At 42.6% G+C, this 17,280-nt stretch overlaps 1 protein-coding gene across 9 annotated transcripts in view; it reads right to left on the bottom strand.

The window, feature by feature from the left end:
• Window positions 1–13,010: 13,010 nt before the first annotated feature.
• Window positions 13,011–17,280, bottom strand: part of eya1 (EYA transcriptional coactivator and phosphatase 1) — a 64,610-nt gene continuing 60,340 nt past the window's right edge. For all 9 annotated transcript variants that reach the window (XM_005722574.1, XM_005722573.1, XM_013916019.1 and 6 more), the window contains one exon: window positions 13,011–15,008. In XM_005722574.1, coding sequence (XP_005722631.1) covers window positions 14,928–15,008 — 81 coding nt within the window. In that variant the 3' untranslated portion in view covers window positions 13,011–14,927. The remainder of the gene's footprint in view (window positions 15,009–17,280) is intronic.

Raw genomic sequence — 17,280 nt, 5'->3', positions numbered from 1 at the left:
ACCCAGTAAAAGTCTCTGAGCCGTGCCAGTGACATAAAGACGTGATAACTAATATAGTCTTGGCTACCTCGGTATGCCCTGCAGGCACAAGCCTATTGTTGTCATGCTCTTTTGAAGCCTGGGAAAAATATCAAAGTGTCGGAGGCTGACAGAGTTCGAACAATTAGATTTTGGCTCTGTGACAGGAAAACCTTAGACAACAGCAGAGAGAGAGAGACAGAGTGAAAGAGACTGACAGATGGAGAGAGAAAGACAGGTGTGGGTGTGCAATCATTTTGGTTTTTCCAATATCTGACATATAGGGCAAGGTGAGGAGAGGGGAGATGCAGATATTGCTGTCCTTAAATATGACTTCTTGAACCGCAGAGAGTACAGACGGGCCAGGATGCCAAAGATTTTCATTCGTCCTATTTTCAGTCAGAACAAGCCTGTCAAATTAGCCCGAGATTTGACAGGCAGGGCACGAGAGGAAGAGAAGGAATGGCAGCGGAAGAGAACGAAAAAAGGAGCGTCTGGTCTAGCTAAAACCTGCGCTGTTCCCAGGTTCCCAGCCAATGCAGGAAATGAAGAAATCGGATCACATCAAAATATGCAAGCCCTATCATCCCGAGCACACCTTTCCAAAGACCACAGACAAGCCAGCGTAGAGTTTAGGAGATTAACCTTTAGCCAGATGAAATAATTTTATGGAGTTTATTAAGAGACGTGTTTTAACCATGAACAAAAAAATGCACCGTTGACAACAGTAAAATAAACCAAACGTCTAGCAGCCGTCTAGCAGACTTGCCAACTAATACAAAACTTCCCTTAAAAAAGGGGGGATTATGAAATGTGGATCAAACAATCGAAACTAGAGAAGTACAAACAACAATCACTGTTTCTTGGTCGTTTTAGTAACGTGCCTGACCGACTGATGAGGGGTAGAGAGCTGCGCGTTTGAAGCCATCCTGAGAAGAACACCTCATTATATTGCTGTATAGTTTAGCCAGTATGCAAATTGTTGGTATACTGGAGTGCTTAAGGCTAAAATAGCCCCATCATTTGCAAACTTACAACAGCCTGACACATTTTTGCAAAAATTCACAGTGCGCGGCGGCTTAGCTAGCCTCTGTGTCCTGTTCTCTGCTTGTTGAGAGAAAGACAGATGGGTGAAAGCAGACGGATAGTGGCATAAATAAACAACAGAAGCAAATACTGTGAGAAGAAGAAGCGTGCATGCAATTGTTTTGGAGCAGGTGGGGCTGTTTCCCTCATAGTATCCAGTGATTACTGTTGGCTGTGCTCCACTCAGCCTGCAGCTAGCAAAACATTATCTATGGCTCAGTCAATTCCCTTTGATTGGATTTGATCTTTTTTTTTGCAGGTTGTGAGCTGTCGTGGCAGAAACCCCATAATGCTCTTTGAAGCTTAAAAGTTTGAACCGTGTCCTCCTAAATTTCACTGTAGTTTACACGCCGGTGTGTATAGTAGGATGCTATGGAGGGAAAAGTACATTTATGAAGTGTATGATGATGTATGATGCTGTAGATCATCTTTGCTATAATGAGAGGAGCAAAAGCCAAGTTCCTGATTAATTTAGCCCTCATTAAGTAACACACACACACACACACACACACACACACACACACACACACACACAATGCTGTTCATTGCCTAAATAATATCAGTCAGTCCATGACGCAAACACACATACAGCATTCAGCATGATTTAGAAATGTTTCCTCGCTGTATCATAACTGTTAGTTTTTTAAGCAGCAGTGTCCTAAATCTTTTTAAATGGTATTCTGAAAAAAAATGGTGAGGATTATTCATTTTTATTGCCGGTCCTTAGAAAGTGTAGATGTTTATAGGGTAGGCTTTTAAAGTGTAAAAAGAAAAGAAAAACCCTCACACATGCGTATCAGCTGGGTTTCATACCTCTCTTTTTCTGCTTTCGGTTGCTCTCTTCATTGAGACACAGGGAGCTCATAAAGAGGAAGGGAGAGAGGGAGAAGAGAGGGCCCGGGTGATGTAATTTGCTCTTAGCGTCAGTGAGGAGCAGTCCAGTGATTTAGCAGGAGTGTGCTGAAGACATGACAGAGACTAATTGCTTTCATTAATCACGTTTTGCTGGGCCCATTCCGAGGTAAACTAATTGAAATCCTCTTACCTGTCAGGGCGCCAACCATTGTGCACTCGGCAGGAGTCGGCAACGGTGGGGGCTGGGGAGGGGTGAGCAAAGGTGCAGGGAAAGAGTGCAAGGAAGGAACAGGCAGGAAATGAAGCTTTAACTACAAATAAACCATGTCTTTGTCTAGACAAATCTCTTTTCAAGCCGTAATGCTCTCTGAAATGTGTTAATGTCATGTAAAGTCTTTCAGAGGGCTGTTGGGCTGAGGCGAAGCCAAGCGCAAATGTGGCTTGGGAAGAAAGGCTCTTTTCCAGCATAAAATACCAAATCAAATTATTCCCCTGGTCCAGCTGCCAGTGGCGTCAGAGAGAGAGAGGCTTTAGGCCTTAATACCTTTGTGTGTGACAGGGGCCATTACTGAGGCCCCTTTATGGCAGAAGACAACAGAGACATCAAAAAAGCCCGATCTCTGAGGACAGATGGGGGGGATCTGTGTAGAGATAGAGGAAAGTGCATTCCCCTGGAATTACTTTCGCTATCACTTAGTACACAAAACTGGAATACTGAAATCCAAATATGGAAAAAATTCACATTTACAAAACAATTTAAAAGTAATAAAAAGCACCTTAAAGGTTTGATAGCAACTTGTTTTTAATTAGCATTATTGGATTCACACAAATTCTTCTAACAGGAATTTCCTCATCTACCTTGTTGCAAGTCAGAGAAGTTACCTTTGTGAATATTTTCACAAACCTAAAATTTCTCATTAACTTCACAATAAGACCAAAAAAAAAGATCAACCCCTGATGTGACCTGGGCGTCTAATCCAGACATGCCTTACGTTTAATCCGCAGCCAATCGAGAAAAGACAAATACATGTGAGGTGGGAGTTAAGGAAGTGGCCGCACCTGCACGTACGCACACTGACGTGCGCACACACATATACACACCTCTTTTTGGCAAGTGGTATTCAGGAGTTGCATAGAGGACAAATCCAAAAGTGATTGCCGTGTGAAAGGCCCTCCTCCTGCCTTGAGAGCGCTTCTCCAGTTACGAGGTCACAGACAATTAGAGAGAGAGAGGATCAGACAGCTCCACTGTTGTCATGGCACTGCATGGCGACTCTCCTGCTCTGCATGCATACGCTCACATGTGCACCGCTGAGTCTAGCGATAATGAAAATCCCCCCTTCTGAGAGCTATTTAGGAGTGACTCAAATTTTCTTTAATTACACACAAACACACCTAATGCTATGAATGTCAGCACAGACGCACATTCACGTGAGAACGCGCGCGCACCGATACATCTCGCTGACTGCAACTGCCGTCAGCTAACACCTTGCACTTCCTCTTTCCCTCCCCGCGTCCTAGACAAACAGTGCCTCGGGCTTCGAGAGCAGACATTTTTTTTGAAAGGTGATTGTAATTTAAGGTTCTGGAATGAATATATTCACCTTAAAACCAAAAATATATATATATCTCCTGATCTGTTGGGTGTTCACTGCTTCCTGAACACCTCTTGTCACTGCCTTCCCTTGTGGTGTAGCGAGGAGCAGAAGGGCCTGCAGGGACACGGGCTGACTCTAGATCTTATCGCTGCTACCATCCCGTATTAGGTTACATCCATTTTTTAATTTAGCATTCTGGGAGACAAGTCAACATTCACAATGAAGCCTTTATGATCTGCTTCAACTCAGTGCCAGGGATGAGTATTGCTCTTCGTCACTAGTATTAACAGACAATAAGCCACCCCTTTCCTTCAGAAGAGCAGACACTAAAACATAGTTAAAAAGATATTACTTCTGAAGCTGCTAATGTTAAAATTTGAATGTGTCAGTAGGCTCAGTAATGAGCTCTATAATGAAACTACCACATTTGCATTTCTTGATTCCAGGACAACTTGCTACACCTTTGCTAGGAGGCTTTGGTTTGACATAAAAATACAAATGTAGACTTCACATTGCTAGCCACATTCAAACAGGCCGAGAGACCTTTCGGAAACCAGCTGACAACCACTGATTGCTAAATTTATGAAAGGGGAAACTCGTGCAAAGAGGCATAAGGTGCTCCATCGAAAAACCCTTCTTGCGATTGCTTTGGTTGCTTGCAGTTTGCTGCTGTCGACCATAGTTTTCATTACACTCACCATTACTGCTCTCCAAGCTATACTAAAACTGAAAAGTTTCTACACAATCTGAAAAGTAAAGCTGAGTCTTTTGAAATGTGTTGGTTGCAGTACTGAGGCACAACGTTTAATTTGAACACAGATTTTTAAGATTTTCTTCCACTTGGAGAGTAGTTAGCAAGTGTTTGAAGACAAGCTGGCATCTTCCAGCTGCTTGCAACCAAAGTAATCATAACAAGGTTTTCAGGCAAGCACCGGATATCTCTTTGCAACCCGGATTACAAATGTTTCTTTTGGCCTGTGTGATTGTGACCTATGATGGCTAGAAATGAGGAAAGCTTCGTTTGTATTTTTATGTTACATCAAAGCCTCCTTGCTTTAGTACAGATTCTACATGGTAAACGTACTGAAAACAAATCTAAAGGAAAGGTCCTGGAATCAAGAAATGCAAATGTGGTATCTTTATTATGCATTTTCCATGCAAACTACTGGCCACCAGGGCCTAGTTGTGACACTCATATTATTTATCTTTTGTTAGCCATTTAGACAGCAGGAACAGCCAACTACTTGGAGAGTCTTTAGTAGAACTGGAAGCTGAATGAGAGAAATCACCAGTAACGTACAACTTTAAGACACAACTTGAATACACAAATTACACAAGTGATAAAAAATAGATGGGGTAAATTAGATATAAAAATGAGATGTAAAAGCCAAAATTGCCTTCGCTTTGCAGCCCTGAGGTTTAGTTTTGTCCTTAAAGATTGACAGCATAACATCGGGATCTATTGGGAGTCTGCCTCAAGAGTCAGTTTGTGAAACTTCTGACTTCGCTTCCCTCTGAATGATCCATCCTGGGTGTAACCTGCCTCTTGGCCTATGACAGCTGGTCTAGCTTTCAACCCGACTCAACCTAGATTTGGATAAGCAGGTAAGAAAATGGCTGGCCTTCTGCTTTGGATTGCTTTTATGACCTCTTACGTATCATCTTGGACATCGTAATAGTACATGGAGAAATCGAAAGCTTGACGGCATTGCTGTACCTTGTAATAGCAGATAGTGAATACAGTCACTGTTTGTCATGGATTATTTTTCTGAACTCTCACTCTACCCAAACTAATCTTAGGCCTAAGTAACAGGCCTATCATCTTTTTGTCATCATTAATATCCTTCAAGTTGCGCACCAGTTGTGACGTACCTCATAAGATTAACATCGTGAGCTCTGTCAGTGTTGTACGCTTGTTTGGTGGTTCAGAGGACGGTTCATGAATTATGCATTAAGGTTAAAATACCTCGACTCTGGTTTATTCCGCCTGTAGGATGTAGGCCTTCATGCAGGACAAGCTTTGTGCATTCATGTCGAAGCTGAGAAATGACTACTGCTGATGGAAATGTTAACCTGAAGTATTCTTTTGGATTTAAAAGTAAGCTCATGAAAAAACATTTATTCTTTGATACATCAAGAAGTAGTAGGACAAGCCAGTGTCCCCTTATCAGTCCTGCCTGCCAGTGTGTGGGTGTGGGTGTTTTGAATGGCCTACTGTACAACATGCTCATTCAGGGTAGAGGTATAAAAGTTAGCGGGGGGTGACGAAAGAGAGAGGGCATCGCATGTGGTGAATGCAGGGTGTGTGTGTTGCAGGGCAGCCGGGGGCACAGGGAAAGAGAACGGGTTTAGGTTGTGGGGAAGGAGGGATGGAGGCAAGCCTTGGTTTCCTGTTCCCCAAATTCCCAGCTCCTGTCTGCAGAGCAGGTAGACAAAGCCTCTCTTGAAGGTTTTGGAGACGGGCGGCGGGATGAAACGCAGCCACTGATGGTTAACAGATCTGTCCCCCTGGACTCCCTCCTCCTCCCTTCCCTCCTTTCCCCTCCTTCCCGCACTGCTAGCCAGTGCTGCGTTTGTTTACACTCTCCCAAGCCTTTTTAGCATTTTCTGGCCCGGCCGTTAGACTTGGCAGGACTCCATGCTGCTGATTGCCATATTCCCAGACCAGAAATGTCACTTACCACTTTACTCTCCTTCATCCCCCAGTTAAACCCTTTGTAATCCCCAAGAAGAGCGGAGTCACCCAGGATATAGAAAATTTTTCTCCTGTCACAGCGGCTCGTCACACTGTGCTACCTAACATCTCCTCTGAGTCCGGGGCCCAGATAGAGGCAGAAACATTTTCAGCCAACTGGAACAGGACATTAACATTCCTACTGGGCCACCACAGCCTCAAGAAAAAAACAGGAGACTAAAGTGAAGATACCATTAGAGAAAAACACGTGGCATAAAACAACTATTGTGCGCCTTCTTTTTAGACATAATGTCCCTCTGTATTTTCAGTTGATGCCAAAATTGTATGATTTTTTTCATTAGACTCTAAATATGGAATTATTGGAAGCTTTTTGGTTATCCTTATTTGAGGTTACTATTACTATTCCAACATTGTAAAAATTATAATGATTAAAAAAACTTGCGTGCTAAATTAGGCAAGGTTCTTCTTGTAACAATACTACAGTATTGAACTATATAGTATCTTACAGTATAATATATAATACGATGAAATGCTCTGAAGCCTTTTTGATGGAATCACAAGCATTATTTTGACTGATTGCCATCAGCATCGTGCTGGAGCGGTACACAATGAGTGTGTAGTGGAGATACTTGGAACAACCTTCATGTTATCATGTACGTAACAAGTTTGTGAATTGGACTATGTCCAAACCTACACAAGCATTTTCTTAAAAAACAGGGATTTTTTCAGAATCTTATTTTGCCTCGTCCACGTACAAACACAGAACTGTAGTTTCTTCATCGATGAACGAGTCAGAACCTTTGTTTCTGACCTGAAATGCCGTGTATGGTTTTACGGAGGACCAAAGCACATAGAAAAGACTATGGTTACTAAAGTACCAATGTTCTTGTAGACACCACCTTAATCCCAACAAATATTTAACCTGAAGATCTGTCTCCCAAAACAGAGTATTATTTCCCATTATGAATGTACTCTAAATGCAGTTTATTAAACTATGAGAAGATGCCAGTCTTAGGAACAGTTGTCCTTACCATATGTGCTGCACAACCTCAAGTTCTGCATAGTGTATTTAATTCATGCTCATCATGCTACCCACTGCTAGATAAAAGTTAAAACTGTTTGTTGTCCAAACAACTGAAACCGAAACTCCATGGTTCTTTGGGCTGTTCATAATCCGTTTCTTTAGGTTACTACAATATTTTATGGCTACCTGAGTCTGCCCTGATGCAACATGATTTAAATTCATATATAACATGATTGTACAGTAGCTTGTTGTTAATACATTATTATCATTATTACCATTTGGTTAACAGTATTCAACTGTATTCTCAAACAACAGTATTTTACTGTAAAACACCCTTATTTTTTAAGTTTGTTGTAGTGAATACAGTGGACTTTATTTGCACACCTAACACGTTTCAGGGTACATTTAACTATAACTGACCCCTTAAAGATCTAGAACAAATCACTCTTTGAATAAAGACACACACACACACACACACACACACACGGAAAACCAGAGAAAACTAGTTACCTTTGCTGTGTTTAGTGTTTGAGGACATAAAATAAAATGAACAGGTTTCACCTTTCCTTCATTTCTTCTTAAAGAAGAAATATGTGGGGAGAACGGAAACATCACCCATGACTTATCGAGCAAAAACAAGCCAAGGTGGGACTCGAGGCTGTTTTATTAACAGATGACATCGAGTTTATTAAAATGGCTCAGAGGCTGTTTCTCCTGCCAGACGAGAGGGAGCTTGGCCTCAGTCCGAGACCTAACTGGAGGGAGCTGGCCCAATTAACACCCACGAGGGAGGTCCGTGCAAACACACACTTAACGCTACAAAAACTCACACAAATGCACATTCACGTAAATATGCTACACATGTTCACACAGACAGCAAACAGGGAGGTCTAGAAGGGCTGTTAAATAAACCCTCAGGGACCTGGTAGCTCATAGCTCTTGAGTTAGCTTAGAAGTGTTGCACTTGCACACTTACACGCAAGCACGCTCACGGTTGTGGGGGTGGCTTTAGCCGGGCCATATAAAATTGTGGCACTCACCTTCAAATGGAATGGTGCAGTGGGCCCAGTAAATACTAGGGAGTGTGTGTGTGTGTTTGACCACAGATGCAGGTGGAGGTGACGTGTGGTTGGGCAGAAAGTGAGCACAGGTCCAACTCTGGGCCTGGCAACGCTGCTTGCTCTCATAGCTACTCAAACACTGCAACCTCGCAGAGGTTATGAGCTGTGGTGTGAGGTTATTTGAAAGTACGCCTGGTGCTGCTGAATTTGCTTAGAGAAGGAGTTTCAATACCTGCCAAACTACATCAGTTGTTGTAGAAGTATTTTTGTAGGTGATACACAGCAGTGAGTTAGGGCTTAGGCTACTAAACGGACATCAAGCTACATTATAACATGTTTCTACTTCATCCATCTCTTTTTTCAGCAGCTTATCCAATTCAGGATCTCAGGGGGACTGTTGCCTATCCCAACTGTCCCAACCATTCATGCTCACGTTCACACATAGGATCAATTTAGAATCACTCACTGACCTAACATGCATGCTTTATCCAGAGAAAACCCATGCAGGCACGGGGAAAACATCCAAATTCAACAAAGAAAAGCCGACTACGCAGAAACAGCAGTGCCACACTGCTGTGTGTCATATTAATTAAACATAAGCTGCAGCAACTACTGCTGAGTTATGTCCAACTATGCGAGTCAGCTCAAGTCTGAGTGGGGCAACGATTGCACATCTGTTTACGTCATTCTTTTATGATCACTGGAACCATGCATTTGTCCTTCAGCTGTACTCCAAGTGTACTCCAACAAAATATAACAGGAAAGACTTCTTATCCATTGCGTCCACAGCTTTCCGTAGGTCGGAAGCGAGTATGCTTCCGACCTCGATGTGGGACGCACGATGAGAGGCTCCATCCACAGTGACTACCACTGTACCTCAATGCTTTATTAACAGTCTGGGCTCTATCAAAACAACCACTTCTGGTAAGATTTCACACAATTTGCAACACTAGAAGCTGGAAAATCCTAATACAATACATGGCTCATCTAGCAGGCGTCTGAATGTGTGTACGCAAATTAACCGTGGCTGACCTCTACGCGGCACAATCCACTCAGCAAGTTCATTTACACCCATGACCAAAGTATTTTGGCCCAATCAGACCCTCCACCAACATACACTAATGGCGTGTCACAGTCTTGATTTACTTGAGAATGCCTCGTCTGCATTGGACAGGCATAGCTGTGGACACCCGGCCCCTTCGGCATTGACACTCCTGGCCGAGATCCCTGGCATCCACAGCTTCCTGATTGCCAGCTGTCCTTGTCCTACTCTGTCTGTCAAATCCCAGTAACTGAGAAATAAACAAACAGTAAACAAAAGGGCCTAGTTTAGCACCATTGCCCACCACAGCATGACAACAGGTTTGCCACTCTCGCTGCCTGCCAGTGCTAACAGAGCCATGCACTTGAGGAAAATGAGTTGGAAGCTTTTCCCTATCTTGAAAGCACTCATGTAGGCATTGTAATCAGTGTCAGTGGGTTTGATATCCAGCCCCACGACAAATAGCATCAGGCAAACCAAGAATGAAGAAAAGCTTGATTTAATGTCCCAACAGCATGAGCTTCTGCTTCTTAGATTGAGCAGAAACTCCTCACAGCACTGCTGAGGGTAAAAGCTTTGTGTCAAAATGTCTCCAGTTCCCCCCTCTTTCTTATTGTCTCAGCCTGTGGACATCTGCTCGCTACAGACACAAATTCCCCTAAAGTTGAGACACACTAGCCACCAAGAGAACACAGGACTATTAATAGGCTTCCTGCTCGTAAAAGAGATGTGGCTCATGTGGATGTGGATCAGGTTTTTTGGAGGGGAGTTTGATATACATGTAATACAATATTAGTTCAATTGTGATGCACCGTCAGAGGCCCCCCTCTATGAAAATCTGCATGAAATCACTGTCTGGGCAAGGTCGTAAATCACCAATGATGTTGTTTATTATTGCAGTACAGTTTTATGGAGGGCGGGCACTTTGCTGGGACGTCCCGGAGAGGAATGCCCAACATGGGATCTGCAAGGTAGTGGTGCCTTTTATTTCTACAAGGATGTGGGTGGGAGTTCAGTGAAGATCTGGGCTCTTGAGAATTACGTGGTTACTGTTAAGACTGATTAAAGTACTGTGAAACCTACACGTAACAGCCGGGCCATACATCGCCCTGCAAAGGTTGGTAGAACTCGCCAGACATTAAAGACTTGATAGAGGACTTTAAACCAGATGAGTGACACGAGCCAAACAGACACAATCTGGCTCTTGTTTTTATTCCCGTCTGTTTTGTCCGAGCAGCCAGAATGGCTGGCCGACACTCTCGACACCCACTTTTTCTTTCTCAAAATGTCTGGTCTGGTTGTGTCTGACTATTTCTGCCAGGTCTCTGAACATCGGGAAAACTTATCAAAGAGAACAGACCTCTATTCTGTGAGAGAGCAGCGCTCCGCTCCTCGAAAGAGAAATCCAGTCGGGACCTCAGACACCACTTAGTCTTTCAGCTGTTCAGAAGTGGGAAAAGCACATTAGAGGTCATTGTGCTGGTGCATTCCGATGGCAGCGCCCCGACTTGCTTTGTCCAGCCTGGCAGACGCACATGCCTCTCCCTGGCCATCACTCCCTCTCCATCTGAAGACATAATTGATCTGGATATTAAACGGGCCATGTGGCTCTAAATAAAATTCCATGCATGCTTAATTCTCCCACCGTGGTTTTGGAGGCCAGACACTTTCTTCCTTGTCCAGGCTAGTGTAACACACTGGACTGTCTTAGCTGTGACCACCTCATAAAATGAGGCTCATAAATATTTTTCATATGTTATTTAAACTAACTCAGCTCTCTTTGAATTGGAGTGGTTTGATAAGCGTAAATTATGCATGGAGGCTCCGTTAGACTATTAGGATAGAACTACAGCATTCTAAATATTAGGTTATATTTTGGCTCAGGTTCCAGAGACTCAAACATGCATGATGCATGTTATATATTGTTGAAGGTATCAAGTAAACTTTCTCACAGGAATGAAAAAAGAAATCAAATTAAGGAGAAATTCACCCCCATATCAAATGTGCATTTTTTCTGCTGAGCTGCCATGTATGCTAGCCATCTAGAGTGTTTTTGTGGCTTGCCCAGTTTTGGGGCTACAGAAATCTTTGACTCTTTTCTTGTGGTGTTGGAAACACCAAAAAAATCTGCAAACTTTTTTGTCGCCTCCCTAAAACAAGCAGTCAGCTAGCTACCTTCAGCTCAGATGAAAGGGACACCCTTAATCTTTACATATTAGGAACTATTTTCTTTCTACCAAATCAAATCAATTTATTTATATAGCACTTTTCACAGGATAAAAACCACAAAGTGCTTCACAGTAATATAAAACAGAAATACATAGAATACATTAATAATCAAACATACAGCAAAAATCTAACTAAAAGCCAACCTAAATAAATGAATCTTAAGCTGCTTTTTAAAAGAATAAATACAATCAAGGCAACGTAATGATGGAGGGAGAGCATTCCACAACCTGGGGGCCACCGCTCTAAAAGATCTATCACCTCTGGTCTTAAAACGAGTTCGTGGGACTAACTACAGCCTTTGATTAGATGATCTCAGGCTGCGAGAGGGAGCGTACCAAAGAACTTTGCAACAGGAAGCGTGGAACCAGTGACCAAATGCTCTGAGAACAGACAAATGAATGGGACCCTCCTTGACTGAGATGTAATGGATCGTGGATGTAGACTTCTTCCTTCGGCTGGTCCCTTTAGGGGTCGCCACAGCAGATCATCTGCATCCATCTATTTTATCTCTGGCATCCTCTTCTGTCACACCAATCCTCTGCTATCCTCCTTCACTACGGTGGATTGTACACAGATAGTTCCCACATTAAGGTGCTAATAACATAACAAAGCATGCAAGTAAGACAGTTTACACAGGTTTTCTTCTTCTCAGCAGAAAAATATATAACTTGGATTTGGGGTTGAACTGTGCCTTTAACAGAGATGCAATCAAAAACAGCGTAAAGAATGCTTTAAGAGACACTTAAGACGCAGGCATTTAGAGAATCCTAATGTTATGTTATACTCTAACAGTCACAAAGACATGTCTAAATTCATATGTGGCTTTGATGTGTAAAAAAAAAGTTATTGTTGTAGTCATTGGGAAGATTAATAAAGGGATGTGATTAGCATATGTGTGTAAAGGGTATGGGCTGTTGTTTGGTCTAGACTTGTAAGAGCTCCAGTTTCTGTTTACTTCCTGGTAGGATTAGTGTCTGAACCCTATGGCATCTGTGTCAATCTGGACACTGGTGGTTAGTCATGGTGGTTGTGGGGGGCAATAATGTTGCTCTTCAAAAAAAACCAAAAATGTTAAATTTTATGTTGTAGTTTTAAAGAAAAGGGGACAAAATGTCAGCAACGTGTAACAGTTCACAAATCAGTTTTATTAATTTAAACACAATCAAATAATAATGTCAAAAACATCTGTACACATAATTTGCAGACACGACAATCTTTTGCGTTTTTTTTCCCACAATGAGGCCCATGTAGTGTAAAGTATTTCCAGTTTGCATTTATGATTGCAACATAATAAAAAAAAAAGCGTGCTGTATGAATCTATAAAACATTTCCTCTATTTACCTACCATTACCTTGATCTAGCAGCAATATGTAGATACCCCGTGTGACTGCCGGGGCGGGGGGGAGGGGGGGGGGTACGTCAGAAGAGAGAAGGATTTGAATTGAAATGTAAAAGGACAACAGTGATCATGTGCAAAGGAGGGAAAGAAATTAGAAACAGAACGAGTCGGTTTCTGTTTAAGAAATTCACAGTCGATAGCACATGTCCTGTATGTTCACAAACCTCTCGAAGTTAGTGGCTTTTCTCTCAATGCTAATTATGGTTTCCCCGTCCACAGATGCAGAAGCGCTACGAAAAAGGGCTTCGTGTACTTCAGCTGCTTCAAAGAGGGACACAGAATGTATTCTCAAAGTCGAAATAAAAACACTACAGTATACAAAATTACGCTTGCTGTACAAGAGTTGTTATAGTGCTTGTATAAAAGATAATAAAACCTATTCAAGCCTGCTTTTTTGTTTGTTTTTTTCAAACATCAGATTTATTCAAACTTGACATTAAAATGGCTCTCAGAAATTCCCGTCTGCCGTATCCAAAACCCTCGTCAGAATTGTGTTTGCCTTTGAATATATGGGGTCAGGGCTGCAAGCTGGTGAAATGCCATAAGGACGCAAGGTTGTGAGCTACCTTCCTGCATAACTAAAGAAAAAAAACAATGTATATTTTCCCTTTGATATATGTGTCCGAGAAGGACGTATAGTAAGAAGAGACCTGTTGTTCTATATAAAGTGTGTGACTGAAGTTTCCTGTAAGGACGAGAAAACATCATAGAGTGAAAAGAAAGGTCCTTGACACTTGACATCCATGCTTTTGGTCTTGACAAAACAATTTATCACAAAATCCCAATATCTACATATTTTGTTTATCGAACGTAACTTTAACACATCAACACTTTCAGGCGTCCTCGCACAAGCTTATGCGCGATGGGATGCCTTTTTTTTTTAACTTCAATGAAAAAGCATTGCCATCTTTCAAGAGCATGTACCTAAAATGAATATAGGAAGGAATAGTCCAGTGATTACAAACTTAGACACACACACACACACACACAAAAAGATTTCCTCTGTACATGATTGTCTCAGCATTGTAAATAAAGTTTTTTGTAATTTTCTTAAATTATTAGAAAACCCCCTTTTCTTCTCTCTTCCATAAAAGTCTTCCTCTCGCTGCGGTGGAAATCAATAGTACTTTGTAAAAGGCACGAGTCTTTTATCATCGAGGTACCTTCTCGGTGGCGCGGTGCCACTCACAAAGTGTCTGTTCATAAATAAGAAGCACAAAGCTCCCAGGCCGACGCTTTACAGAGGAGCACTTGCTTTGTCTTTCTGCCCCACAGCGAAGGGGAGGCTACGAAGTGGGTGAACAGAGGAACAGAAATAAAGCGGAGGCGAAGAGCAGACGTGGGGCGAGCCAGAGGGACGCAGAAAAGTCACCACCAGTAGCTGTGGGCCCTGCAGTTCGCTGTAACTGAGTTCTGGGGCGAAGTGAGGCGAAGCGAGGCGAGGCCATCAGTAGCTCTGCTCTCCTCACAGGTGTGAACCCTGACAGAGTCCCGGCACAAACAGGGGGCCGTAAAACACTTTGACAGCTTCAGAAAGCGGCCAATTCACAGTAACCAGGGCAAGCAGCTGCAGCGCCGTAAATTCACCTCGCTCCCTCTTTCTCTCTCTCTCTCCTTCGCTTCGCCGGAAAAAAGAAAGAAGGAAAGAGTTTAGGGTTAAGACGATGTGTGACCGTATGTCAGCACGTTAACCGTGTGCTCAGTCTTCTTTTTTCCGTTCTCCTCTTCTTTTCTTCCTATGTAGTGACAGACAGACGCCAGGCAGCACAGCAACACGGCTGGTTTTTTTGGGGGTTTTTGTCTCTTTTTTTTTCTGAGCTGTGGGGTCCGTGGCAAGCGTGGGATGGGGCTGGAGGGCGAAGGTGAAAGGTTGTGTGGTGTGCCGAAGCGGAGCAGGGGGTACACGTTGGTGGTGTGGTGCTACAAGTACTCCAGGTCTAGAGCATGGTGGAGGGCCATGAGGTCTGAATGGCTGGAGATCCTCCAGAAGGGCATGTTGTGCTGTGGGTGGAAGAGAAAGCATCTTTTTAGTTTTATTAAACACAAAACTCAAAATTCTCAAACTAATTAAAAAACAAATTAATCAGTTTTTTTAAAATGATCTTTTTAGCCATTTACATGAATAAAAATGACTTCTATTCCAATCAGGAAAATGCACCTTAGAGTATAAAAGAGTAAAATTGCTAGATGTTAATGAGCAAAATATTTATCAATCCTTTTAGTTATTTATTAAAAGATGAGTGCATTTGTTTCTTTTCATGATTGCAAATCATATCAATTCATTTTGGAATATGTTATGGACAAAATATATACTTTTTAGTCAGCCTTTAACATAGAACACACACTGTTAGAATTGGACAGACCAACACTTGCAGGCCTTCTAAACTGATTTCTTATTCTTTATACTGCGGTAATATGTTTAGTGAATGAAGCAAGCCTGGTCCACTCACCAGGAAAAGCAATCATATCATTAACGCACCCCACCTACTCCTCTTGCTCCCTTGTGCATAAGTCCGTGCAGCCAAATTGTACATCTGTACCTGTAACTAATTTCTTTGCTGCATCAAAGTGGAGTTTTATACCACCAGACTAATGCACTGACTGTCTTTAACTTGAACAGAAATGAACTCCCCACAGTGTCTTTTGAATGAACCTCCTGCCTGCCAGTGTGTGTTTAGGACAGTGCAAATGAGCTGTTGTTCCCAGGCAAAGGATGGGGGAAGAAACCTGAGTCGTAGAGAATGAAAGGAGCTTGTCAGGTAGAGTCCTCAGCTCCTCAGTGTGTGGAGCCCATTACCCTCCCCTTATCAAAGGTATGGCCTCTCCCAGGCGTATGTTCCGCTTAGGAGAGCCTGCACTGACCCTTAAAAAGCTCTTTTGCTTTTTGTTTTGTAAATTGTCTTTGCTTTTAAGTTTAAAAGCAGGCGATGTTATCTCTGCTGTCTCTCCCAAGCGAAGGCAATAACTGAAGACAGGGATTGTGAATTTTTTCTTTCTTTCTTTTTTTTTTGTAAGTGAAGGAATGAGAACTGGGAGAAGTTTCAGACTTTTGCTTTTGTAGTTCCACGATGTGTCACGTCTGATATGCGCCTCCTGACGGGTGAAATTGTTGTGTTATTTCACCTTCTCTCTGATGTTGACACAGAAACCTTTTACTGCATGGCATGTCGCGGGACTTGCACCACTCAAATGGGGGAGAAAAAAAACACCTTATTCTTCCATCAATGTCACTCTCCAACAACTCAAAGCTGAGTAAAGATATTTGCATCTTTTTCCACAATCATCCCTCAAGACCACATTCCCAGGGCGTGTTCGCTTTTCATAACACAGAGCTATTGCTTTACGCTTTTATCCAGGGTAAAGGCTCTTACTTCTCTCTAATAGCTGCCTAATCGCTCTGCGTCGGTCCTCGTGCTTCTGCTCTGTTTACGGAGAAACAGGTGAAGAAGGAGCTGGAGGACTTTCAAAGGGAAACTCAATGTCTTCAGCGTGACACGGCAGCTCATCATAACTGTCAGGGAAGTATTCTCCTGAGCCGCTGATTCATTTGCTAAAGAGCGTGTTTGCTGTGTGAGTCTCACATGCAGCATTTGCTTTACATCCAAACCTGACAGGAATGCTGAATGCACAAGATCTGGAGCAAGAGCCAACAAGTAACATAAAAAATGGGGAAGAGAAAAAAAAAACAGCGAGACATCAAATTCATTTGAACAGATACTGTCATGCTTCCTGCAAGAGCGTGGGCGGAGGTCGGCAGCGAGCCCTCCTTGATCCATCTCGTGCTAACAGGCTTGTCATTGCAGTAAATATTCTAATTTCATCAACAATGATTTAAGTCGCCTTTATGTGCGCTCTATTTACGATGCGCCTTCAACATGCCTGAAAGGGCTTGTCTAGCGTTACACATACAGCATTCACACTGCTCAGAGCACCAAGCAGGAATATATAATTATGCCATCTCTCCCCTCCCCTGCTCTGTAAACCTGAGATGGTGGAGGAAGAGGGCTGATTACACACTACAGACTTTCTCTCTTGTGCTTGGATGCCGTATAAGAGGATAAACAAATGAAAGCAAAGCAAAGACTCTTGAGAAGGAAAGCCGGAGCGCTGATTCCTTTCTTTGGAAAAGTATGGCAGGTATGTTCGGTGTTCCCTCACAATGAACTCCTGACCTTATGAAAACTACTCACGAGTTCTTTGCTCCACACTTTATGTGGTTCTCATGGTTGTTTTCACCATGTAAATATACCCTAAAGACATACAAGTGTGCATG

The sequence above is a fragment of the Pundamilia nyererei genome, unplaced genomic scaffold (assembly GCF_000239375.1).
Source record: "Pundamilia nyererei isolate P.nyererei 1_Seehausen unplaced genomic scaffold, PunNye1.0 scaffold00007, whole genome shotgun sequence".
Lineage (NCBI taxonomy): Eukaryota > Metazoa > Chordata > Actinopteri > Cichliformes > Cichlidae > Pundamilia > Pundamilia nyererei.
Note: the sequence above shows the minus strand (reverse complement) of the source record. Positions and strands in the feature narration are given on the sequence as shown.